The sequence below is a fragment of the Oncorhynchus clarkii genome, chromosome 5, assembly GCF_045791955.1.
Source record: "Oncorhynchus clarkii lewisi isolate Uvic-CL-2024 chromosome 5, UVic_Ocla_1.0, whole genome shotgun sequence".
NCBI classification, from domain to species: domain Eukaryota; kingdom Metazoa; phylum Chordata; class Actinopteri; order Salmoniformes; family Salmonidae; genus Oncorhynchus; species Oncorhynchus clarkii.
The window spans coordinates 40,458,917-40,479,997 of record NC_092151.1 but is presented as its reverse complement, the minus strand read 5'-3'; the positions used below and the strand labels follow the sequence as shown (position 1 = coordinate 40,479,997).

At 45.0% G+C, this 21,081-nt stretch overlaps 1 protein-coding gene across 1 annotated transcript in view; it reads left to right on the top strand.

Annotated features, from left to right (window-relative positions):
* The first annotated feature begins 6,428 nt into the window (after positions 1 to 6,428).
* The window catches only part of LOC139409689 (rabphilin-3A-like), a 33,258-nt gene continuing 18,605 nt past the window's right edge, over positions 6,429 to 21,081 (top strand). Inside the window, exons 1-6 of the mRNA XM_071155096.1 lie at positions 6,429 to 6,676; positions 6,785 to 6,925; positions 19,278 to 19,424; positions 19,799 to 19,928; positions 20,443 to 20,529; positions 21,037 to 21,081. The exon at positions 21,037 to 21,081 is cut by the window's right edge and continues 211 nt beyond it. Of these exons, the coding sequence (XP_071011197.1) occupies positions 6,429 to 6,676; positions 6,785 to 6,925; positions 19,278 to 19,424; positions 19,799 to 19,928; positions 20,443 to 20,529; positions 21,037 to 21,081 (798 nt within the window). The remainder of the gene's footprint in view (positions 6,677 to 6,784; positions 6,926 to 19,277; positions 19,425 to 19,798; positions 19,929 to 20,442; positions 20,530 to 21,036) is intronic.

Sequence of the window (21,081 nt, the reverse complement as noted above, 5' to 3'; positions counted from 1 at the left end):
CAATGAAAGTTATTACAATATTCAATGATTACATTTCTCTAAAACTGGTTCTAGGCTACATTTGCACCACCAAGTCAGAACAGTATGCACCACCAAGTTATGATGGGGAAAGGGACCAAATTATTAGGGTGAGGCACATGGGCTACTAACAGCTTACTACACAACATACACTTAGTATTACTTTCTTAGCTACAGTATACATCCCCGGCATATTAGATCATTTATGCAGCAGTACACAATACATTTTTGGGCTCACCTTGCTGTGCTCACTTAAACAGAAAGGTGGCGCGGTGGTCCTTCTTGTGGGCAAATGTTGTCTTCAAACATTGTCATCAACTTCTGGCATTCTCTGGATTTATGGTGCTTTCAAAACAACTGGGAACTCTGAAAAAAAACAAGGTTGAATTATGATGTCAGTATCTTTAGGTCGGAGCTCTAGAAAGAGGCCAGAGTTCCCGACTTGGAATTCTGAGTTGGATGAGCGTTCAAAACATACTTTCCCAGTCGGAGCTTGATATTTTCAGAGTTCCAGTTGTCTTGAACTCACTGAAGTCTGAGATTTCCCAGTTCCAAGTTTCCAGTTGTTTTGAAGGCAGCAGAAGTCATGCTGGATTGACAGTATGGTCAATGTATTCAACCTTTTCTGGCCCATGGTGTTGCATGTGATTGTTTATCCTTTTAAGCTTGGACAAGAGACCCCCCCGCTAGCAGGACAACTTCTGGTAAAACTGGAGGGTGCGCAATTCAAATAAATAATCATAAATATTATGGATTTTAAACATTTAGGTACATAAGTGTCTTAAATCGGCTGAAAGCTTCAATTCTTGTTAATCTAACTGCACTGTCCGATTTACAGTAGCTATTACAGCGAAAACATGCCATGCGATTGTTTGAGGACGGCGCCCAACATCAAAATATTTTTCCGCCGGTACACTTTTTGAAAATCTTCCTCTGATGTGTCATCCTATGGATCCCAGCTATAACATGTAGTGTCGTTTTGTTAGATAAAATCCTTCTTTATATCCGAAAAAGTCTGTTTAGTTGGCGCAATCGATTTGAGTAATCCACTCGTTCAACTTGCAAAGAAAGGAATCTGAAAATCTACGCCTAAACTTTGTTTCAACAAGTCAAACTATGTTTCTATGTACTCCTCAGATACCCTAAAATGTTATCAAACTATAATATTTATTTCGGAAAGAAGTATGTTCAATAGGAAACCGATTTTAGCAGGTGCGTAATGTCTTCATGGCGTGCGCAAACACGAATTTCCAAGACTGTGTCTTTCTACTTAAACTGTTATTTGTTATTCAATTTTGAAGTTACAAGCCTGAAAAATGTAACATAGACTGCAAACACCCCATGGAAGCCATAGGAATTGCATCCAGGGAGTTTTCAATATAACCTTTCTCTTGCATTTCTAAGAGGATGGTCTCTCAAAAAAAAATCTTCCTTCCAATGGTACCAATTATATGCATATCCTGGCTTCAGGACCTGAGCTACAGGCAGTTTACTTTGGGAACGTCATTCAGGCAGGAAGTGGAGAGAAAAGGGGCCTAGCCCTAAGATGTTAAACTCAGACTTGGACCACACAGCCTCTCCACTGAATAGCAGGCTAGTGATTAATTTGCAATGCTTGCAGTTAGCCATTGATTCCTTCCAAACCACTCATTGTTGAATTTGCGATTTCCAACTTGTTGTGTAATGTTTATGTCCAATGGCCGATGAGCACCGCTACGTTTTATCTATGATTTCTCTTCATATTACAAGGATTAAATAGGATTTGCCAGTAGATTGTCGACCTGATTCATGATGATGACTACTAGCTAAGATTTTGAAAGTATGATGTTGACATGATCAGTCCAATGAAAAGCATGAGCTGGCGCACACCCAGAGAAAATTATTTAGTGTGGAGGTGCCGACTAACGGAGAGCAAACAGTAAGCTACAAAAACAAAGAGTCGCACACCATATATATCAGCTCCCAGTAATTTATTAGGTAAAGAAACACCAACGTTATGGCATCACTGTGTCTTCTTCAGGGTAATGTCATGAATGCTTGAACCAGTTTATGTAGACAAACAGGGTAATATCATGAATGCTTGAACCAGTTTATGTAGACAAACAGGGTAATGTCATGAATGCTTGAACCAGTTTATGTAGACAAACAGGGTAATGTCATGAATGCTTGAACCAGTTTATGTAGACAAACAGGGCAATTAGTACAATCAATGACAATAGTGAGAGGTGTGTCGTAATTGCTACAGTAGTTTGATCAGAATGAACCGAGCGAAACTGTTAAAAGACAATAGCTCACAGCATATTGAATATATTATGTCATTGTTATCATTAGCATAACATTAACATTATTGTTTCATAAATATTTTACCTATATATTTAAATATTTCCAATTTCATGAAATGTTTTTGTCATATTTTGGTTCAACCATAGTGCATAATAAGCGTCATCAACAGGGGGAACATATTGGTGTACTCTGATAAGCTGTAGAAAGAATACCTTCATTTACAAGACCTGTTCACAGAAAATATAATTGTTCATAAGAAGGGTGATGAGATAGATTACTCCCTTTGTCTTGCATGAGATGATACCCCTAACAGGAATTTTTCGATCTGTATGTGGATATCTGAGAAGGATGTTTTTGTAGTGCTATTGCACTGTGCGCATGAGCCACATTTGTAGTTCCCATTTGGAATGGATGTCAAGAGTGTCTGAGTGGGCTCAGGGATCAGGTCAGATCTCACCAAGCTGTCCCCAATATTGTGACCACTCTTATTGACCACCAGTGGGGGTTTCTTGAAGAGGTGTGCAATTTTGTTTTCCTTAAAGTATACTTTTTATGTTACTGTCCCCACTACAACATAAATACTCAAATACATGTAATTGTGTCCTTCTGCTTCTTCTGGGGAGTTCAAATATGGCCGACCGGTGGCTTCAAAGCCTCTCACTGGTCAATACATAGCATCAGTAGTCCAGAAATTTATATATATCATTGTTCCTTCCTGAAGATGTGTCTCTGGGGACCTTCTTCTTCCCCTTTATATCTCCTTCTATCCATCTCTTCTTCATCTATCCTTCTCTTCCTCTCTTTATCCACCCACCTCTGACCTCTACTACTCCTTGTTCTCTTTCTATCCCTCACTCCTGAACCTCTTCCATCACTGACTGACCAATGGCTCAATGCTATGGATAATGGCAGGTTTGTGGGTGTACTATTTTTAGATTTCAGTGGAGCATTTTATTTAGTGCAAAATGATTGCATTATGCAGCATTGAATTGGGTACAGTCATATCTAACTGACAGGAAACAGTCCACCTATATCAATGGGTCGTTTTCTTCCCCTCATGCTTTAAACTGTGGAATACTGCAGGGCAGCTGCCTTGGGCCCCTAATTTACTTAATACACTGCTCTAAAAAATAAAGGGCACACTTAAACAACACAATGTCAATCACACTTCTGTGAAATCAAACTGTCCACTTAGGAAGCAACACTGATTGACAATAAATGTCACATGCTGTTGTGCAAATGGAATATACAACAGGTGGAAACTATAGGCAATTAGCAAGACACCCCCAATAAAGGAGTGGTTCTGCAGGGGGTGACCACAGACCACTTCTCAGTTCCTATGCTTCCTGGCTGATGTTTTGGTCATGCTGATGTTTTGGTTGAATGCTGGCGGTGTTTTCACTCTAGTGGTAGCATGAGATGGCGTCTACAACCCACACAAGTGGCTCAGGTAGTGCAGCTCATCCAGGATGGCACATCAATGCGAGCTGTGGCAAGAAGGTTTGCTGTGTCTGTCAGCGTAGTGTCCAGAGCATGGAGGCGCTACCAGGAGACAGGCCAGTACATCAGGAGACGTGGAGGAGGCCGTAGGAGGGCAACAACCCAGCAGCAGGACCGCTACCTCCGCCTTTGTGCAAGGAGGAGCAGGAGGAGCACTACCAGAGCCCTGCAAAATTACCTCCAGCAGGCCACAAATGTGCATGTGTCTGCTCAAACGGTCAGAAACAGACTCCATGAGGGTGGTATGAGGGCCCGACGTCCACAGGTGGGGGTTGTGCTTACAGCCCAACACCATGCAGGACGTTTGGCAGTTGCCAGAGAACACCAAGATTGGCAAAATCGCCACTGGTGCCCTGTGCTCTTCACAGATGAAAGCAGGTACACACTGAGCACGTGACAGACGTGACAGAGTCTGGAGACGCCGTGGAGAACGTTCTGCTGCCTGCAACATCCTCCAGCATGATCGGTTTGGCGGTGGGTCAGTCATGGTGTGGGGTGGCATTTCTTTGGGGGGCCGCACAGCCTTCCATGTGCTCTCCAGAGGTAGCCTGACTGCCATTAGGTACCGAGATGAGATCCTCAGACCCCTTGTGAGACCATATGCTGGTGCGGTTGGCCCTGTGTTCCTCCTAATGCAAGACAATGCTAGACCTCATGTGGCTGGAGTGTGTCAGCAGTTCCTGCAAGAGGAAGGCATTGATGCTATGGACTGGCCCGGCCTTTCCCCAGACCTGAATCCAATTGAGCACATCTGGGACATCATGTCTCGCTCCATCCACCAACGCCACGTTGCACCTGAGACTGTCCAGGAGTTGGCGGATGCTTTAGTCCAGGTCTAGGAGAAGATCCCTCAGGAGACCATCTGCCACCTCATTAGGAGCATGCCCAGGCGTTGTAGGGAGGTCATACAGGCATGTGGAGGCCACACACACTACTGAGCCTCATTTTGACTTGTTTTAAGGACATTACATCAAAGTTGGATCAGCCTGTAGTGTGGTTTTCCACTTTAATTTTGAGTGTGACTCCAAATCCAGACCTCCAGACCTCCTTGATAAATTTGATTTCCATTGATAATTTTTGTGTGATTTTGTCAGAACATTCAACAATGTAAAGAAAAAAGTATTTAATAAAAATATTTTATTCATTCAGATCTAGGATGTGTTATTTTAGTGTTCCCTTTATTTTTTTGAGCAGTGTATATACCAACGACCTTCCTTATGCCTCATCTGAAACTCAAGCTACTATATTTGCAGATGATACTACAATTTATACATCAAGACAATCGGTTCAACAAGTATAGCAAGCTCTACAAGTAGATTTGGTTAATATCAGGGAGTGGGTTTGCCGGAACAAACTGGTTTTGAACACCAAGAAAACCAAGGTTGTTGGTCTGTTCTACCAGGAAAAGGTCAACACAGCATGGAATACAATTAAGTACGAGGGGAGTAAAAATGTAGGAAGTGGCAGAAACCAAACTTCTAGGGGTGCAGCATCTCAAATAACTAATCTATGTAATATATATATATTACATGCATGCATGATCAGATGGATAGCTAAATATTTACCGGGAAAGATTCTTAAGCGAACAACCCAAGCATTAATTGGGAGTCAGGTGAACTATTGTTCTGTGTTCTGTGGAAATGCATTAGCAAGTGAAATTAGGAGGCTGGCGTCCTACCTGGGCGCATACCTGGTTGACTGGGGTGTTGGCGTTGGAAATCCACGATGAGGCCTTGGGTCCAGGATGTCTCTGGCGTTGAAGAACCTGTCATACGTGTAGTACATGTTTTGGGGGGAAGTGGGAGAAGACAAAGATGTCATCAATGTAGACGAAGATGAACCAGTTCAACATGTTGCAGAGAACATAATTTACCAGAGCCTGGAACACAGCAGGGGCATTGGTGAGGACAAATGGCATGACCAAATACTTAGTGACCTCTGGCCGTGTTGAAGGCGGTCTTCCACTCATTCCCCTCCCGTATCCGCACCAGGTGGTGGTAGGCGTTCTATTGATCCAGCTTGGAAAACACAGTGGCCCCCTGGAGCGGCTCGAAGGCCGAGGAGATGAGTGGTAGCGGGTAGCGGTTCTTCACCATTATGCCATTGAGTTCCCGGTAGTTGATGCACGGGCATAGGCTCTTGTCCTTCTTCTCCACAAAGAACCCTGCGCCGGCGGGAGAGGATGAAGGACATATAAATCCTGCAGCTAGGGAGTCCCCAATGTGGGTGCCCATAGCCTTGGTTTCCGGTCCCGATAGCAAGTACAGTTGTCCCCGGGGCGGAGTGGTGCCAGGGGAAAGGTCAATCCCGTCATATGGTCGGTGCGGCAGAAGTGAAGTGGCCCGGGCCTTGTTGAACACCTCCCGAAAGTCCTGGTATTCTGCGGGAATGGTGGAGAGGTCCGGGGCATCTTCCGAGCCCCCAGGAATACCTCCCGGGGAAAGTTGCACCGTCTTCATAATGGACTCCAGCCCATGATGGCACCAGTAGACCAGTTGATGAGGAGGATTGTGTCGCTGGAGCCAGGAGAATCCCAAAACCACGGGAATCTGAGGAGACTTCATGAGCAGGAATTGAATAGTCTCGCTGTGATTCCCTGACACCCGTAGGTTGATGGGAGTGGTAATATGAATGACGCGGCCTATAGATCGCCCATCCAGCGCTCTAACATCCATGGGAGAAGAAAGGGGCTGAGTGGGTATGTTCAGCTCGGAATCCAGGGTAGCATCCTAAAAGCTCTCATCGGTCCCAGAGTCAATGAGGACCCGGAGAGATTTAGACTGCTTTCTCCACAGCAGAATGGCATGAAAAGGGGTGCGAGCAAGGAAAGCAAGAAAGCTCTCCATATGGCCCACCAGAGTACTCACTCCTACCAGTGAGCCCGGTCTTTTTAAAGGACAAGAGGACACAAAATGACCAAGAGTCCCGCAATACAGACAACTCTTCGTGTTGATCCTGTATTACCGTTCCGCTGGCTACCTAGTTGCATAGGCTCAGGAAGCGGTGGCTCAGCCGTCTTCGGCAACTCTCGGGGAAGGTCGGTAGCCTCAGATTCTCTCGGCAACAAGATCGTCGGGGACTTCCAGGATGACTCGGAGGCAAGATGGAATCCCTGGACGTGCAGGCAAGTCACATTTCCTCTCCCTCCGTCATTCCTGTAGTCGCCCATCGATTCAGATGGTCAAAGCGATGAGGGAATCGAGATTCGTAGGTAACTCCTGAGCTGCAAGCTTGTCCTCCTCCGAGATGCAGTGCAGGAACATATCAAAAAGTGCTTCCTGGTTCCAAACACTCTCCGCTGCCAACTTGCGGAAATCCACACCATCTGCCACACAGTGGGAGTCCTGCCGAAGCTGGATTAGCTTCCGGGCAGCTTCTCTCCCGGAGAACGGGGCGTAAGAAACCTTCACCTCCCCCCGAACCCCTCCAGACTAACGCATATGACCAACTGTTGTTCCCATACAGCAGTAGCCCAGGTGAGAGCCCTCCCGGACATCAGTGTGATGAGAGAGGCAATCTTGGAGCAATCCGGGGGAAGGAGGAGGGCTGAAGCTCAATCATGAGAGCACCCTGAGCACCCAGGGGCTGTGGGGTTACCACCGTAGTAGGCTGCCTCCCAGACAACCTGCAGAATTGCTCCAGCAAAATATACAATGCCCGGTCATGGCGTTCAGCCAACGTTTGGACCCCCTCCCTAAGGCCACAAAGCAGTTCCTCGTGCCTCCAGATGGTTGCTCCTTGAGAGGAGATGGTGTCGCGCAGCTGTCCCGGGACTGCTGGGTCAGTCATGGCCAGTTCGTACTATCAGGTTTGAAGGTAAGACCCAGATGCAGACTGTGTCAAAGTAAATGTTTATTACAGCAACAGGGGCAGGCAAACGACAGGTCAAGGCAGTCAGGGGTTGATAATCCATAGTAGGGGCAAAGGTACAGGATGGCAGGCAGGCTCAGGGTCAGGTCAGGCAGAGGTCGGTAATCCAGAGGTGGGGCAAAGGTACAGGATGGCAGGCAGACAGAGTAGTCAGGCAGGCGGGCTCAGAGACAGGACAAGCAAGGGTCAAAACCAGGAGGGTGAAAAAAAGAGAGACTGGGGGAAAAGAAGTAGCTGAGACAAAATGCTGGTTGACTTGACAAACAAGATGAACTGGCAACAGACAAACAGAGAACACAGGTGTAAATACACAGGGGATACTGGGGAAGATGGGAGACACCTAGAGGGGGGTGGAGACAATCACAAAGACAGGTGAAACACATCAGGGTGTGACACTTGGCTGGTTATCAATCAACACAATCATTGAAAAAAAACATGCTTATTTTATTTCACAATGTACACCATTTAAAACAGCCAAACTCTATTCACAACAGTATTCAGTTGGTAAGAGACCGACATTAAGTAAACACTAGGAATAAATTGTCCACGTCTATGCGTTATGAAGACAGAAAAGAGGAATAGTCCAAATAACATTTCGATTTAGAGCAATAAAGAATTTGAAAAATGTATCTGAGCAAACCAGAAACCTTTCAAAATATATATGCAAACAATACTATTTTAACTATTTAAATGTAATAAATTGGAAGGTTGTGCGGGGACTATGGTAGATGAAGGACTCAATATATATTTTTGGACTATTAGAGTATTTATCTGGTTAATACTGTATGTCAGTGTATTATGTCTGTTTGTGTGTTATATGTGAAAATGATCATATTCTAAATTCTATTTGAATGTTTAAGGAAACCATGTTTGATGTCTTTGATACCATTCCACACATTCCCCTCCAGAAATTACCATTACCAAGTCCATTCTCCCCAATGGAGGTGCCACCAACCTCCTAAGCTATCTGCCCAGCCCTGACCTATATCACATCTTCACCTCCATCCATCTCCTCAGGTCATGGCACCTGTGATTGAAGCAGTAGATTGACAGCAGGGCTGTCTGGAAGAGAAAGAGAGAGGGGGGGGGGTGGAAAGAGAGAGATGGAGAAAGAGAGAGAGAGAGGAAGTGAGAGAGAAAAAGGGAGAGAGTCAGAGGGAGAGGGAGAAAGAATGTTCATTAGCATAAGGCCTATGTTGTTGTTGTGGCGGACTGACTGCTGCCCCTGATGTATCACACACACACACACACAATTTCATTCTCTCAAACGAGCACTGTTGCCTTCCCTCTGCTAATCAAGAGGGCTATGAACTGCCATGGCCCCAAGCCCACCCCAATACCCCGCACACACATGCAGATAGAGATAGAGAGAGAGAGAGAGAGAGAGAGAGAGAGAGAGAGAGAGAGAGAGAGAGAGAGATGCACTTCTTAACCTTCTGCTAAATGTATGACCATATTAGAGACACATATTTCCCTCAGATTACACAGATCCACAAAGAATTTGAAAACAAACCCGATTTTGGTAAACTCCCATATCTACTGGGTGAAATACCAGTGTGCCATCACAGCAGCAAGCTTTGTGACCTGTTGCCACAAGAAAAGGGCAACTAGTGAAAAACAAACACCATTGTAAATACAACCCATATTTATGTTTATTTATTTTCCCTTTTGTACTTTATCTATTTGCACATCATTACAACACTGTATATAGACATAATAATGACATTTGAAATGTCTGTATTATTTTGTAACTTTTGAGTGTAATGTTTACTGTAAAAAAAATATTCACTCTTCTTCCGTTTTGTCATGCTACAACCTATACTCTAAAATGGATTTAAAAAATGCCGCCCCCTCCCCCCATCAATCTACAGACAATACCCCATCATGACAAAGAAAAAAACAGGTTTTTATTTTTTTGTGCAAATGTATAAAATAAAATAAACTGAAATAATTTATTTACATAAGTATTCAGACCCTTTCCTCTGTGATTACAGCCTCCAGTCTTCTTGGGTATGACGCTACAACCTTGGAACACTTGCATTCTTCTCTGCAGATCCTCTCAAGCTCTGTCAGGTTGGATGGGGCGCGTCGCTGAACAGCTATTCTCAGGTCTCCAGAAATATTAGATCGGGTTCAAGTCCAGGCTCTGACTGGGCCACTCAAGGACATTCAGAGACTTGTCCCGAAGTCACTCCTGTGTTGTCTTTGCTGTGTTCTTAGTGTCGTTGACCTCTTGGAAGGTGAACCTTCACCCAGGTCTGAGGTCCTGAGCTCTCTGGTACAGGTTTACATCAAGGATCTCTCTGTACTTTGCTTAGTTCATCTTTCCTTCGATCCTGACTAATCTCCCAGTCCCTGCCACTGATAAACACAGCAAGATGCTGCCACAACCATGCTCCACCATGACGCTTGGCATTCAAGCCAAAGAGTTCAATATGTGTTTCATCAGACCAGAGAATCTTGTTTCTCATGGTCTGCGAGTCTTTAGTTGCCTTTTGGCAAACTCCAAGCGGCTTTCATGTGCCATTTACTGAGGAGTGGCTTCCGTCTGGCCACTCCACCATAAAGGCCTGATTGGTGGAATGCTGCAGAGATGTTTGTCCTTCTGGAAGTTAATCCTATCTCCACAGAGAAACTCTGGAGCTCTGTCAGAGTGATCATCGGGTTTTTGATCCCCTCCCTGACCAAGGCCCTTGATCAATGGAAACAGGATGCACCTGAGCTCAATTTCGAGTCTCATAGCAAAGGGTCTGAATACTTATGTAAATAAGGTATTTTATTTTTACTACATTTGCAAAAATGTCAAATCTGTTTTCACTTTGTCTTTATGGGGTACTGTGATTGATGAGGGAAAAATAGATTTTATAGATTTTAGAATAAGGCTGTAACGTAACAAAATGTGAAAAACTTCCAAGGGCACTGTATGTGTTCTCACCCTCCCCTTGTACACCCCTCTGAAGTCACAGCATAGTCCCAAAATCTACAAGACGTTTAGTCTTTTCCTATAGCCATATTTGTTAGCGGTCTTCTCCTTCAGCACACTGAGGTGTGTGTCGTCAGCTCCTCCCTTCAGCGACTGAGGAAGATGTTTCCAGACAGCACTGCCATATCAGAGCTTTAAGCCTGTCTGTTTGTGTGTGTGTGCTTTCTGCAGACTTAGTATTGAGCATTTATCTGCTCTTATGTCATTAGACCGCCTGTGCATCGTGCATGTGTTTGTCGGTATATCCACAGAGAGTCATCAACAGGAATAGAGGGAGGGGATGTGGAGAGCTCCAAGCTTTATAATCTGCTTCCACTGAGTGAAGACTGGAGAGAGACAGGAGAGAATGAGAGATGAGAGGAGGAGAGGAAAGAGGGTGAAGATAGAAGGATGGAGAGGAGGATCCATTGTCATCCAGCTGTCAGGGTAAGGAATCCCGTGGGAATGTAATTCTCTAGAATCTTCTATGTTCTATAAAGAACTCCCACTACATCAGCGTATATCACAACCAGGGAATCCAGGATAAGTGGAGTAGCAAAAAAGTTTCCCAAGGGTGGCAAAAGGAAAAACAAAGCTTTTAAAATCATTGCATATCAAAATATCTGGACAGTTTTAACATGGAATACCCTTCAAATATACCGTGCATTTGGAAAGTATTCAAACCCCTTGACTTTTTTCACTTTTTATTACGTTACAGCCTATTCTAAAATGGATTAAATCATTTTTCCCACTCATCACACAATACCCCATAATGACAGAGCAAAAACAGGTTTTTAGAAATGTTTGCAAATGTAAAAAATATATATATATATATATATATAATATATCACATTTACATAAGTATTCAGACCTTTTACTCAGTATTTTGTTAAGGAACTATTGGCAGCTATTACAGCCTTGTCTTCTTGGGTATGGCACTACAAGCTTGGCACAGCTGTATTTGGGGAGATTCTCCCATTCTTCTCTGCAGATCCTCTCAAGCTCTGTCAGGTTGGATGGGGAGCGTCGCTGCACAGCTATTTTCAGATCTCTCCAGAGATGTTTGATTGGTTTAAAGTCCGGGCTTGGGCTGGGCCACTCAAGGGCATTCAAAGACTTGTCCAGAAGCCACTCCTGCGTTGTCTTGGCTGTGTGCTTAGGGTTGTTGTCCTTGTCCAGCTGAACATTCACCCCGGTTTGAGGTCCTGAGCCCTCTGGAGCAGGTTTTCATCAAGGATCTCTCTGTACTTTGCTCCTTTCATCTTTCCCTCGATCCTGACTAGTCTCCCAGTCCCTGCCACTGAAAAACATCCCCACAGCATGATGCTGCCGCCACCATGCTTCAACCGTAGGGATGGTGCCAGGTTTCATCCAGATGTGACGTTTGACATTCAGGCCAAAGTGTTCAATATAGGTTTCATCATACCAGAGAATCTTGTTTCTCATGGTCTGAGAGTCCTTTAGGTGCCTTTTGGCAAACTCCAAGCGAGCTGTGAAGTACCTTTTACAATCCTGTCTCGGAGCTCTACGGACAATTCCTTCGACCTCATGGCTTGGTTAATGCTCTGACATGCTCTGTCAACTGTGTGACATTATATAGACAGGTGTGTGCCTTTCCAAATCATGTCCAATCAATTGAATTTGATGTCAGGAGATATCAGACCATTTCTTACATGAATATGTCATTTTGATTTGTCTTGCCTTCCAGGTCACCTACTTGGTCATTTTGTAAATATATATTATTTACTGGAACTTCTAAACTTGAAACGTGCCTTTTTCAGGACCTAGGGTCCCTGCTCACCTGCGTGAATGTGCCTTGGGCATGCTGCAAGGAGGCATGAGGACTGCAGATGTGGCCAGGGCAATAAATTGCAATGTCCGTATTGTAAGACGCCTAAGACAGGGAGACAGGGCGGACAGCTGATCATCCTCGCAGTGGCAGACCATGTGTAACAACACCTGCACAGGATCGGTACATCCGAACATCAGACCAGCGGGACAGGTACAGGATGCCAACAACAACTGCCCGAGTTACACCAGGAATGCACAATCCCTCCATCAGTGCTCAGACTATCCTCAATAGGCTGAGAGAGGCTGGACTGAGAGTTTGTAGGCCTGTTGTAGCAGGTCTTCACCAGACATCACGAACAACAATGTTGCCTATGGGCACAAATCCATCGTTTCTGGACCAGACAGGACTGGCAAAAAGTGCTCTTCACTGACGAGTCACAGTTTTGTCTCACCAGGGGTGATGGTTGGATTCCCATTTTATCGTCAATGGAATGAGCATTACACCGAGGCCTGAACTCTGGAGCGGGATCGATTTGGAGGTGGAGGGTCCATCATGGTCTGGGGCGGTGTGTCACAGCATCATCGGACTGAGTGTGTTGTCATTGCAGGCAATCTCAATGATGAGATACAGGGAAGACATCCTCCTTCCTCATGTGGTACCCTTCCTGCAGGCTCATCCTGACATGACCCTCCAGCATGAGAATGCCACCAGCCATACTGCTCGATCTGTGCTCGATTTGTCAGTGTTCTGCCATGGCCAGCGAAGAGCCCGGATCTCAATCCCATTGAGCACGTCTGGGACCTGTTGGATTGGAGGGTGAGGGCTAGGGCCATTCCCCCCAGAAATGTCCGGGAACTTGCAGGTGCCTAGGTGGAAGAGTGGGGTAACATCTCACAGCAGAACTGGCAAATCTGGTGCAGACCATGAGGAGGAGATGCACTGTAGTACTTAATGCAGCTGGTGGCCACACCAGATACTGACTGTCACTTTTGATTTTGACCCCCCTTTTGTCCAGGGACACATTATTCAATTTCTGTTAGTCACATGTCTGTGGAACTTGTTCAGTTTGTCTCAGTTGTTGAATCTTGTTATGTTCATACAATATTTACACATGTTAAGTTTTCTGAAAATTAAAGCAGTTTACAGTGGGAGGACGATTCTTTTTTTGCTGTGTTTACATGTACACATCTCATTGTTATTCAATTATTAGAGATGCACAAATTGCTTTTGCACCCACCGTGCGTCATGTCCGCAATGGTCATGTGAGGTGCAATGTTATATATTTTGTGATGTGATCTGTCAGTTTGTTTGTTTGACCTGACGAAGATCCCTTTCGGATCGAAACGTTGTCAATAAAGCCATGAATTGGGAGCTTTAAGAGTGTGCGGGCCTTCTTGTTCTATACTAGTCTTTATTATCCCAGCACCAATGTTTTTAAGGATGTGCGTATGACCACAAATGTTTCAATCAATTGAATTTACCACAAGTGTACTCACAAGTGTACTCATCTAAAAGATGATCAATGGAAACAGGATGCACCTGAGCTCAATTTCGAGTCTCATAGCAAAGGGTATGAATACTTACTTAAATAAGGTATTTCTGTTTTTTATGTTTAATAAATCAGTTTTTGCTTTGTCATTATGGGGTATTGTATGTGATTTGATGTATATTACATTTTTTTAAATCCATTTTAGAATAAGGCTGTATGTAATGTAACAAAATGTGGGAAAAGTCCAGGGGTCTGAATACTTTCCCGAATACACTGTATATATTATTAGGTACCGTTCACAAAAGTGGATGGCTCCTGCACACCCTGAGTCACGTGGCCGTGGCTTGCTAAATAAAGCAGGCAGACAGGCTTCGAGCCATTCAGTTACTGTTCGATTGAATGTTAGACTTGACAAAACGAGTGACCTAAGCAACTTTGAGCATGGTATGATTGTCGGTGACAGGCGTGCCGGTTCCAGTATCTCAGAAACAGCCACCCTCCTGGGCTTTTAACGCACAACAGTGTCTAGGGTTTACCGAGAATGGGGTGACAAACAAAAAGACATCCAGTCAGCAGCAGTCCTGTGGGCGAAAACAGCTTGTTGATGAGACAGGTCGAAGGAGAATGGCAAGAATTGTGCAATCTAACACGCGGGCCACAAACAGGCAAATAACAGCACAGTACAACAGTGTTGTGCATAACGGCATCTCGGAATGCACAGCTGGTCAGTCCTTGTCACAGATGGGCTATTGTAGCAGACGACCACACCAGGATCCACTCCTATCAGCTAAAAACAAGAAGCGGCTCCAGTGGGCACGCGATCACCAACACTTGACAATTGTGGAGTGGAAAACAATTGCATTGTCCCAACGAATCCCAGTTCCTGTTGGGTCATGCTGATGGCAGAGTCAGGATTTGGCGTAAGCAGCAAGAGTCCATGGACACCTGTACAGGCTGGTGGCGGTGTTGTACCACCAGCCAATCTGCAGCAACTACCTGATGCCATCGCGTCAGCATGGACCCACATCCCTATGGAACGTTTCCTATTTGTAGAATCCATGCCCCTAAGAATTCAGGCTGTTCTGGAGGCAAGGGGGTGTCGACACGGTACTAGACAGTATTAGATGTAATTAATAAACTAGCCAGTTAGTGTATAGACAAACTGATTGACTACAGAGATTTTCCAGAGCTGTTAGGATTCCTGAGGCAGTGGAAAATCCATAGAATTAGAAGTGGTTGGACTCAGAATGTAAGGACCGACGCTGGAGACGAGAAGAGGGGGAAAGAGTGGGAGCAGGCGTGACAGGAATACCCCTCTAATTCTACGACTGCAGAATTACATGCCTGACAGTACCAGAACTGGGTTCAATACATGTGTATTTGATTATTTGTTGTGTAAATACTTGTTTTTTTGTGTATTTTAGTATTTTCAAATAATCTGGCCCAAATCAAATAGTAATTTTCTATAAAAGCTTACTAAAAAAAATATGTATACAAAATACTTATTTCCAAATACATTATTTCAAATTCCAAACAGACTTGGATTCAAATGTCTGAAATATTTAAATATTTCTATTTGAATATACGCTTGTCTGTGTATTTGAGTATTTCTAAATACATTCCAATATTCAACTCCTTGTGTTTTCAAAGAAAATATATTGACGTTCTTACTTCCAAATGTCTTTGAAAGTAATTGAAATACCCTGAATAGTATTTGAACCCAGGTCTAGACAAAACGACAGCCTCACCCATGTAGGCAATGATGAATAGCTGCAGATGTTTATGGATGAAATCCTACATTATGCAAATTAGGACACGGAAAAGGGTTTGACGTCCCATTTCCATGGCATTTGTCTTTGAATTTATTCAATGTAATTAGAGTTCTACAGTATTTCTAGCGTGAAATGTAAAGAAACAAGAGGGAAAGGCCTTTTTCCATGACAGGAAAACTCAGGAGGATGACACAGTCTGCCAGACCTAGCTAGCCCCTGGCATGACACACACACACACACACACACACACAAATACAAATACAAACAAACACACAAACAAACACAAACACACACACACTCATACAAATACACACACACTCATACAAATACACACACACATACAGACATACACAAATACACACACAAATACACACACACACACAGCCCAAGGAACAGCAATTGTCCTTAGTCAACCCACACTGTCTCGTGGAGCTAAAATGCCTCCGCTTTCTTTTACTTCACTTCAGTTTGCAGTTAGACTGCAGTTCCTTGGGCTGTGTGTGTGTGTGTGTGTGTGTGTGTGTGTGTGTGTGTATTTGTGTGTGTGCGTGCATGCTTTTCCCTGGGACAGTGTCAGTCGATAGATGCACAGTGACAGGTCCTCTCTCTCAGCTCACTGTGTGTGGGTGTTGCTTATGCCGTGTGTGTTACGGGTGCTGTGTGTGGGTGTTGCTTGTGCCGTGTGTGTCTGTGACAGCAGCTGCAGAGGACAGACCAGCTTGAGGACAGATAGATGCACATACACACACAAACAAACACCCACACACACACACCACACACACAAAGACAAACATACACACAGTATATTGTTATAAAACCAGCTGGCTCATTAAAATCAGACTCAAACCAGATGCGAACTGAAAACGTACATTTATTTTTTATTTTTGGAAGGAGAAAAAAAATGGAACAGAAATGTTATTTCAAATGGACTCTACGTACAGCTTTCAATCTTCTTCCCGAGATGAAAGACTTGTCTACTGTAACTTCCTCCTGGCGTCTGTGTGTGTGCGTTCGCTCGTGTGTGTGTTGGAGTGAGCTAGAGGAGGGCAGGGGTCTTTGATTTTATGGTGCAGGTTCAGTCCAGTGCTCTTCATGACTGGTCTGTTCTCTCAGGGTGTTAGAAGGGATGTATCCTCCTGTGCTATTCCATTCCCCTGCAGGTACTTCCTGATTCAGATGACCTTAAATCATGAGTATGCATATGCACGAGCAGGCAATCCTTATATATATATATATATTAACATCATATTTCCTTGCGTGTCATCCTACTGACTAACTCCCTTCAGTCACGTCTCTGGCTTTGATCTTAGCCCCGTTAGCCCTGCACACTGTGTGTGTGTTTGAGAATTACATCATGTTCAACTGTCACATGTCCTCCCTCTCAGTGGACGACATTAGGAATCAGATAACCATTCTGTCCCCACCCCTTTACACTGATCTAGACCATTGATTTACAACACCACTTCAACCAGCCCGACTCAATAGTGTGTGTGTGTGTGTGTGTGCTCCACAAAGTTGGTTCTTTGAGTATAATAGGCTACACGAGTGATATAGGTGTCTTGACCCATACATAGCCACAGGAAGCAGGGATGCTGAAAAATCAGAATGAAAAAAAGGTATTCACAAAAGTAGTGCACTGAGCCTTTTACTAGTCCTGTATTAGTGGGCAATTTTTTGGTTTTATGTGATGTCTTACAATGTGTGTGAGAGATGAGGTCAGTCTCATGCCATTGTAGAACTTTCCTTCCCCCCCACTTCAGCCTCAACCCACCAATGTCACACACACACACACACACACACACACACACACACACACACACACACACACACGGTGACAGGAATCAGTCAGGTTGCCAAACTGCCCGCTGTCACGGCAACCCCTGACATTTCCAATCATCAGGGAGAGAACATTATGAAAGGATAGAAAGGGCTGGAGAGAGAGATGGGGGGGGGGGGGGAGTGAGCGCGAGAGCGAGAAAGAGAGAGATATGTTTCCCATGTCAATAAAAGCCCTTAAATTGAATTGAGGTAGAGCTAACAAAGTGGAAAAGAGGCAGGGCAAACAGCTTGGTGATGCTTTGATATCAGTTATGCTGATGGCTATATTGTAGATATCCTGTATACTTAAATGAACACACACTGTATCAATCATTCAATCAAATGTATTTATAAAGCCCTTTTAACATCAGCAGTTGTCACGAAGTGTTTATACAGAAACCCAGCCTAAAACCCCAAAGTGCAAGCAATGCAGATATAGAAGCACGGTGGCTAGGAACAACTCCCTAGACAGGAAGGAACCTAGGAAGAAACCTAGAGAGGAACCAGGCTCAGAGGGGTGGTCAGTTCTCTTCTGGTTGTGCTGGGTGGAGAGGAACCAGGCTCTGAGGGCTGGCCAGTCATCTTCTGGCTGTGCTGGGTGGAGAGGAACCAGGCTAAGAGGGCTGGCCAGTCCTCTTCTGGCTGTGCTGGGTGGAGAGGAACCAGGCTAAGAGGGCTGGCCAGTCCTCTTCTGGCTGTGCTGGGTGGAGAGGAACCAGGCTAAGAGGGCTGGCCAGTCCTCTTCTGGCTGTGCTGGGTGGAGAGTATAAGAGTAACGTGACCATTAAGGCCAGATCGTTCTTCAAAATGTTCAAACATTCATAGATGACCAGCAGGGTCAAATCACAGTGGTTGTAGAGGGTGCAACAGGTCAACACCTCAGGAGTAAATGTCAGTTGGCTTTTCATAGCCAAGCATTCAAAGGTTGAGACAGCAGGTGCGGCAGAGAGAGAGGAGAGGGGGAGGGGGGGGGGGGGGTCGAAACAGCACGTCCGGTGAACAGGTCAGGGTTCAGTACCAATGTTTCCCCAACTATTACAGAAGCAAAGTACCCACCTACCACTAATTTCTGTTACCTCTCCCAGCCCAAGACATTTGGTACATCAGTTCTTCAGTTCAAAACCAGGGTAGCACCAGTCTTGTCTGCTCAATAGTCGTTTAGACCCCTGTTTGTCAACCCTGGTCCTGGTGACCCACAGCAAATGCTGAAATACACTGATCTAATGCACAGTTTCTCAATCCTGGTCCTGGGACCCAAAGGGTGCCATTTTTGTTTTTGCCCTACTGTACCACTCACACACTTCCTTCAACTAATCAACTCCTCATCGAGCCTTTGACTTGAATCAGGTGTGTAGTGGTAGGGCCAGGATTGAGAAACATTGATCTAAAGCAGTAGTTCCCAAACTGCGAGGGGTCGGCGGGGGGTCCCCTGCTGCGAGGGGTCCCCTGCCGTATCCTACGTGACAGTGTTCTAATCTAGCCGATGATAATGTTGTGTGCCTCTGTTGCCTGTTCAGTGAAAACATCTAGAGGCATGTTCAGTTACTAGTAGCGGGGTTTTGAGCCCTCAGTACTACTCGGTAGTATTGAACCTAGAGTACACATCACTCCAGAGGCGACAGTTGACTTTTCTACATTTGAGTGTGCCGTGTCCTCTGATGTGTGTTTGTCCTCGGATTTGTGCGTGTTAGGTCTGTAAGTGTCTGTGTAGGTGTGTCTCTTCTGATGTGTGTGTATGACGTTGTAAGTGTGTGTCCTGTCTCTGTCTGTCAGGTCAGTCAGCAGGATGCACCGGCACAGTGGAAGCCATGGAGGAGGAGGTCCTCAGGAAGTGGAGCTAACAGACGAAGAGAAGGAGATCATCAACAGTGTTCTGGCTCGGGCTGAGACCATGGAGGCCATGGAGCAGGAGAGGATCGGGTGAGACAGAGAGAGAGAGAGAGAGAGAGAGAGAGAGAGAGAGAGAGGGAGGGGGAAGGGGGGGGCAAAAATGAGAAAGAGACAAAACTGTGTGTGTGTGTTTGATCTCTCCACTCTATGTGGTTGGCGACCTGTCTGGACAAAAGACAGCATGGCCAGATGGTGAGTCTGGCAGTCTGATGTGTGTTGCGTGTATTTACTGTGTGTGTGTGTGTGTGTGTGTGTGTGTGTGTGTGTGTGTGTGTGTGTGTGTGTGTGTGTGTGTGTGTGTGTGTGTGTGTGTGTGTGTGTGTGTGTGTGTGTGTGTGTGTGTGTGTGTGTGTGTGTGTAACTGTGTCTGTGTGTAACTGTGTCTGTGTCTGTGTGTTCTGCAGGCGTTTTGCCACTAGGTTGGACAGTATGAAGAAGACAGCATGTGGAGATGGTCACTCTCGCTGTCTGCTGTGTGGAGAGACGTTTGGCCAGCAGGGAGTCAACTCCGTACTCTGTTCCCACTGCAAGAAGGTAACTAGCACACATAATAGAGCTATGTAGAGTCTGGACAGTTATCAGAGGTCCAAGTCCTGTAAGGTCTCTGTGGTTTCTCGTCTTCTTTTGTTCGACTTACTACTTCATGTTGCTTTGAGCAGAGCTGATTCTGTCAGTAGTCTGGTATGTGCTCCTAAATCCTTTCTGTCGCTCTCTTTGTCTAGCTCCCAAACTGTGCCTACATTTGTCCTACACTCTCAGAAAAAAAAGGGTTCTTTAGCTGTCCCCATAGGAGAACCCTTTTGGTTCCAGGTAGAACCCTTTTTGGTTCCAGGTAGAACTCTTTTGGGTTCCATGTTTAACCCTCCGGGGGAAAGGGTTCTACACGGAACCCAACCTGGAAGCAAAAAAGTGCTCTTCAAAGGGTTCTCCTATTGGTAGAGCCGAAGAACCCTTTCAGGTTCTAGATAGCACCTTTTCTTCTATGAGTGTATCATAAAAATAACTCTGGTTTAAGTAAGTGTGTGTATGTGTGTGTTTCTGCTCGCAGCATATGTGCAGTAAGTGTGGGATTCAGAACAACAGCCGCTCGTCATGTCCTGTGTGGGTCTGTAGGATCTGCAGCGAGCACAAAGAGGTGAGAGAGAGAGATGGAGAGAGGAAAGGAGGGGTGGAATGATAGAGAAACTATAGGTTGAAGACCAAAACAAATGTTGTTTTAATGTATACCCCACGAATAAGCCGTCATGTTAATAAATAATTAGAAAAGATTGTGTTTGTTTGTCCCATCACAATCAAAATGTATGGGGGAGAGAGAAGGGTTCAGCTGTTCAGACTTAATCACACTCACACTTATTTTTTGGGTTGGCTTAGTCACCCCGTTTCACAGTATTGTTTAGTGCTGACCCTGTGTTCGGTGAAACCGCTCCCCAGGGAACCTTTAATTAAATGGCCCTACCTGTCAGTCCAATGTGAGATAACTCATCTGCTAAGCACGCTACCCCTCCTCTCTCACTCCAACTCAATCTCGTTCTCTCCATCAAATGTTCTCTTTCTCTGTCTCTCCCCTCCCCCCTCTCTCTCTCTACATTTCTTCCTCTCTCTCTCTTTCTCTCTGTCTCTCCATCTCTCTCTCCATGTCTAGATGTTGAAGCGTTCTGGAGCGTGGTTCTTTAAGGGCCAACCCCAG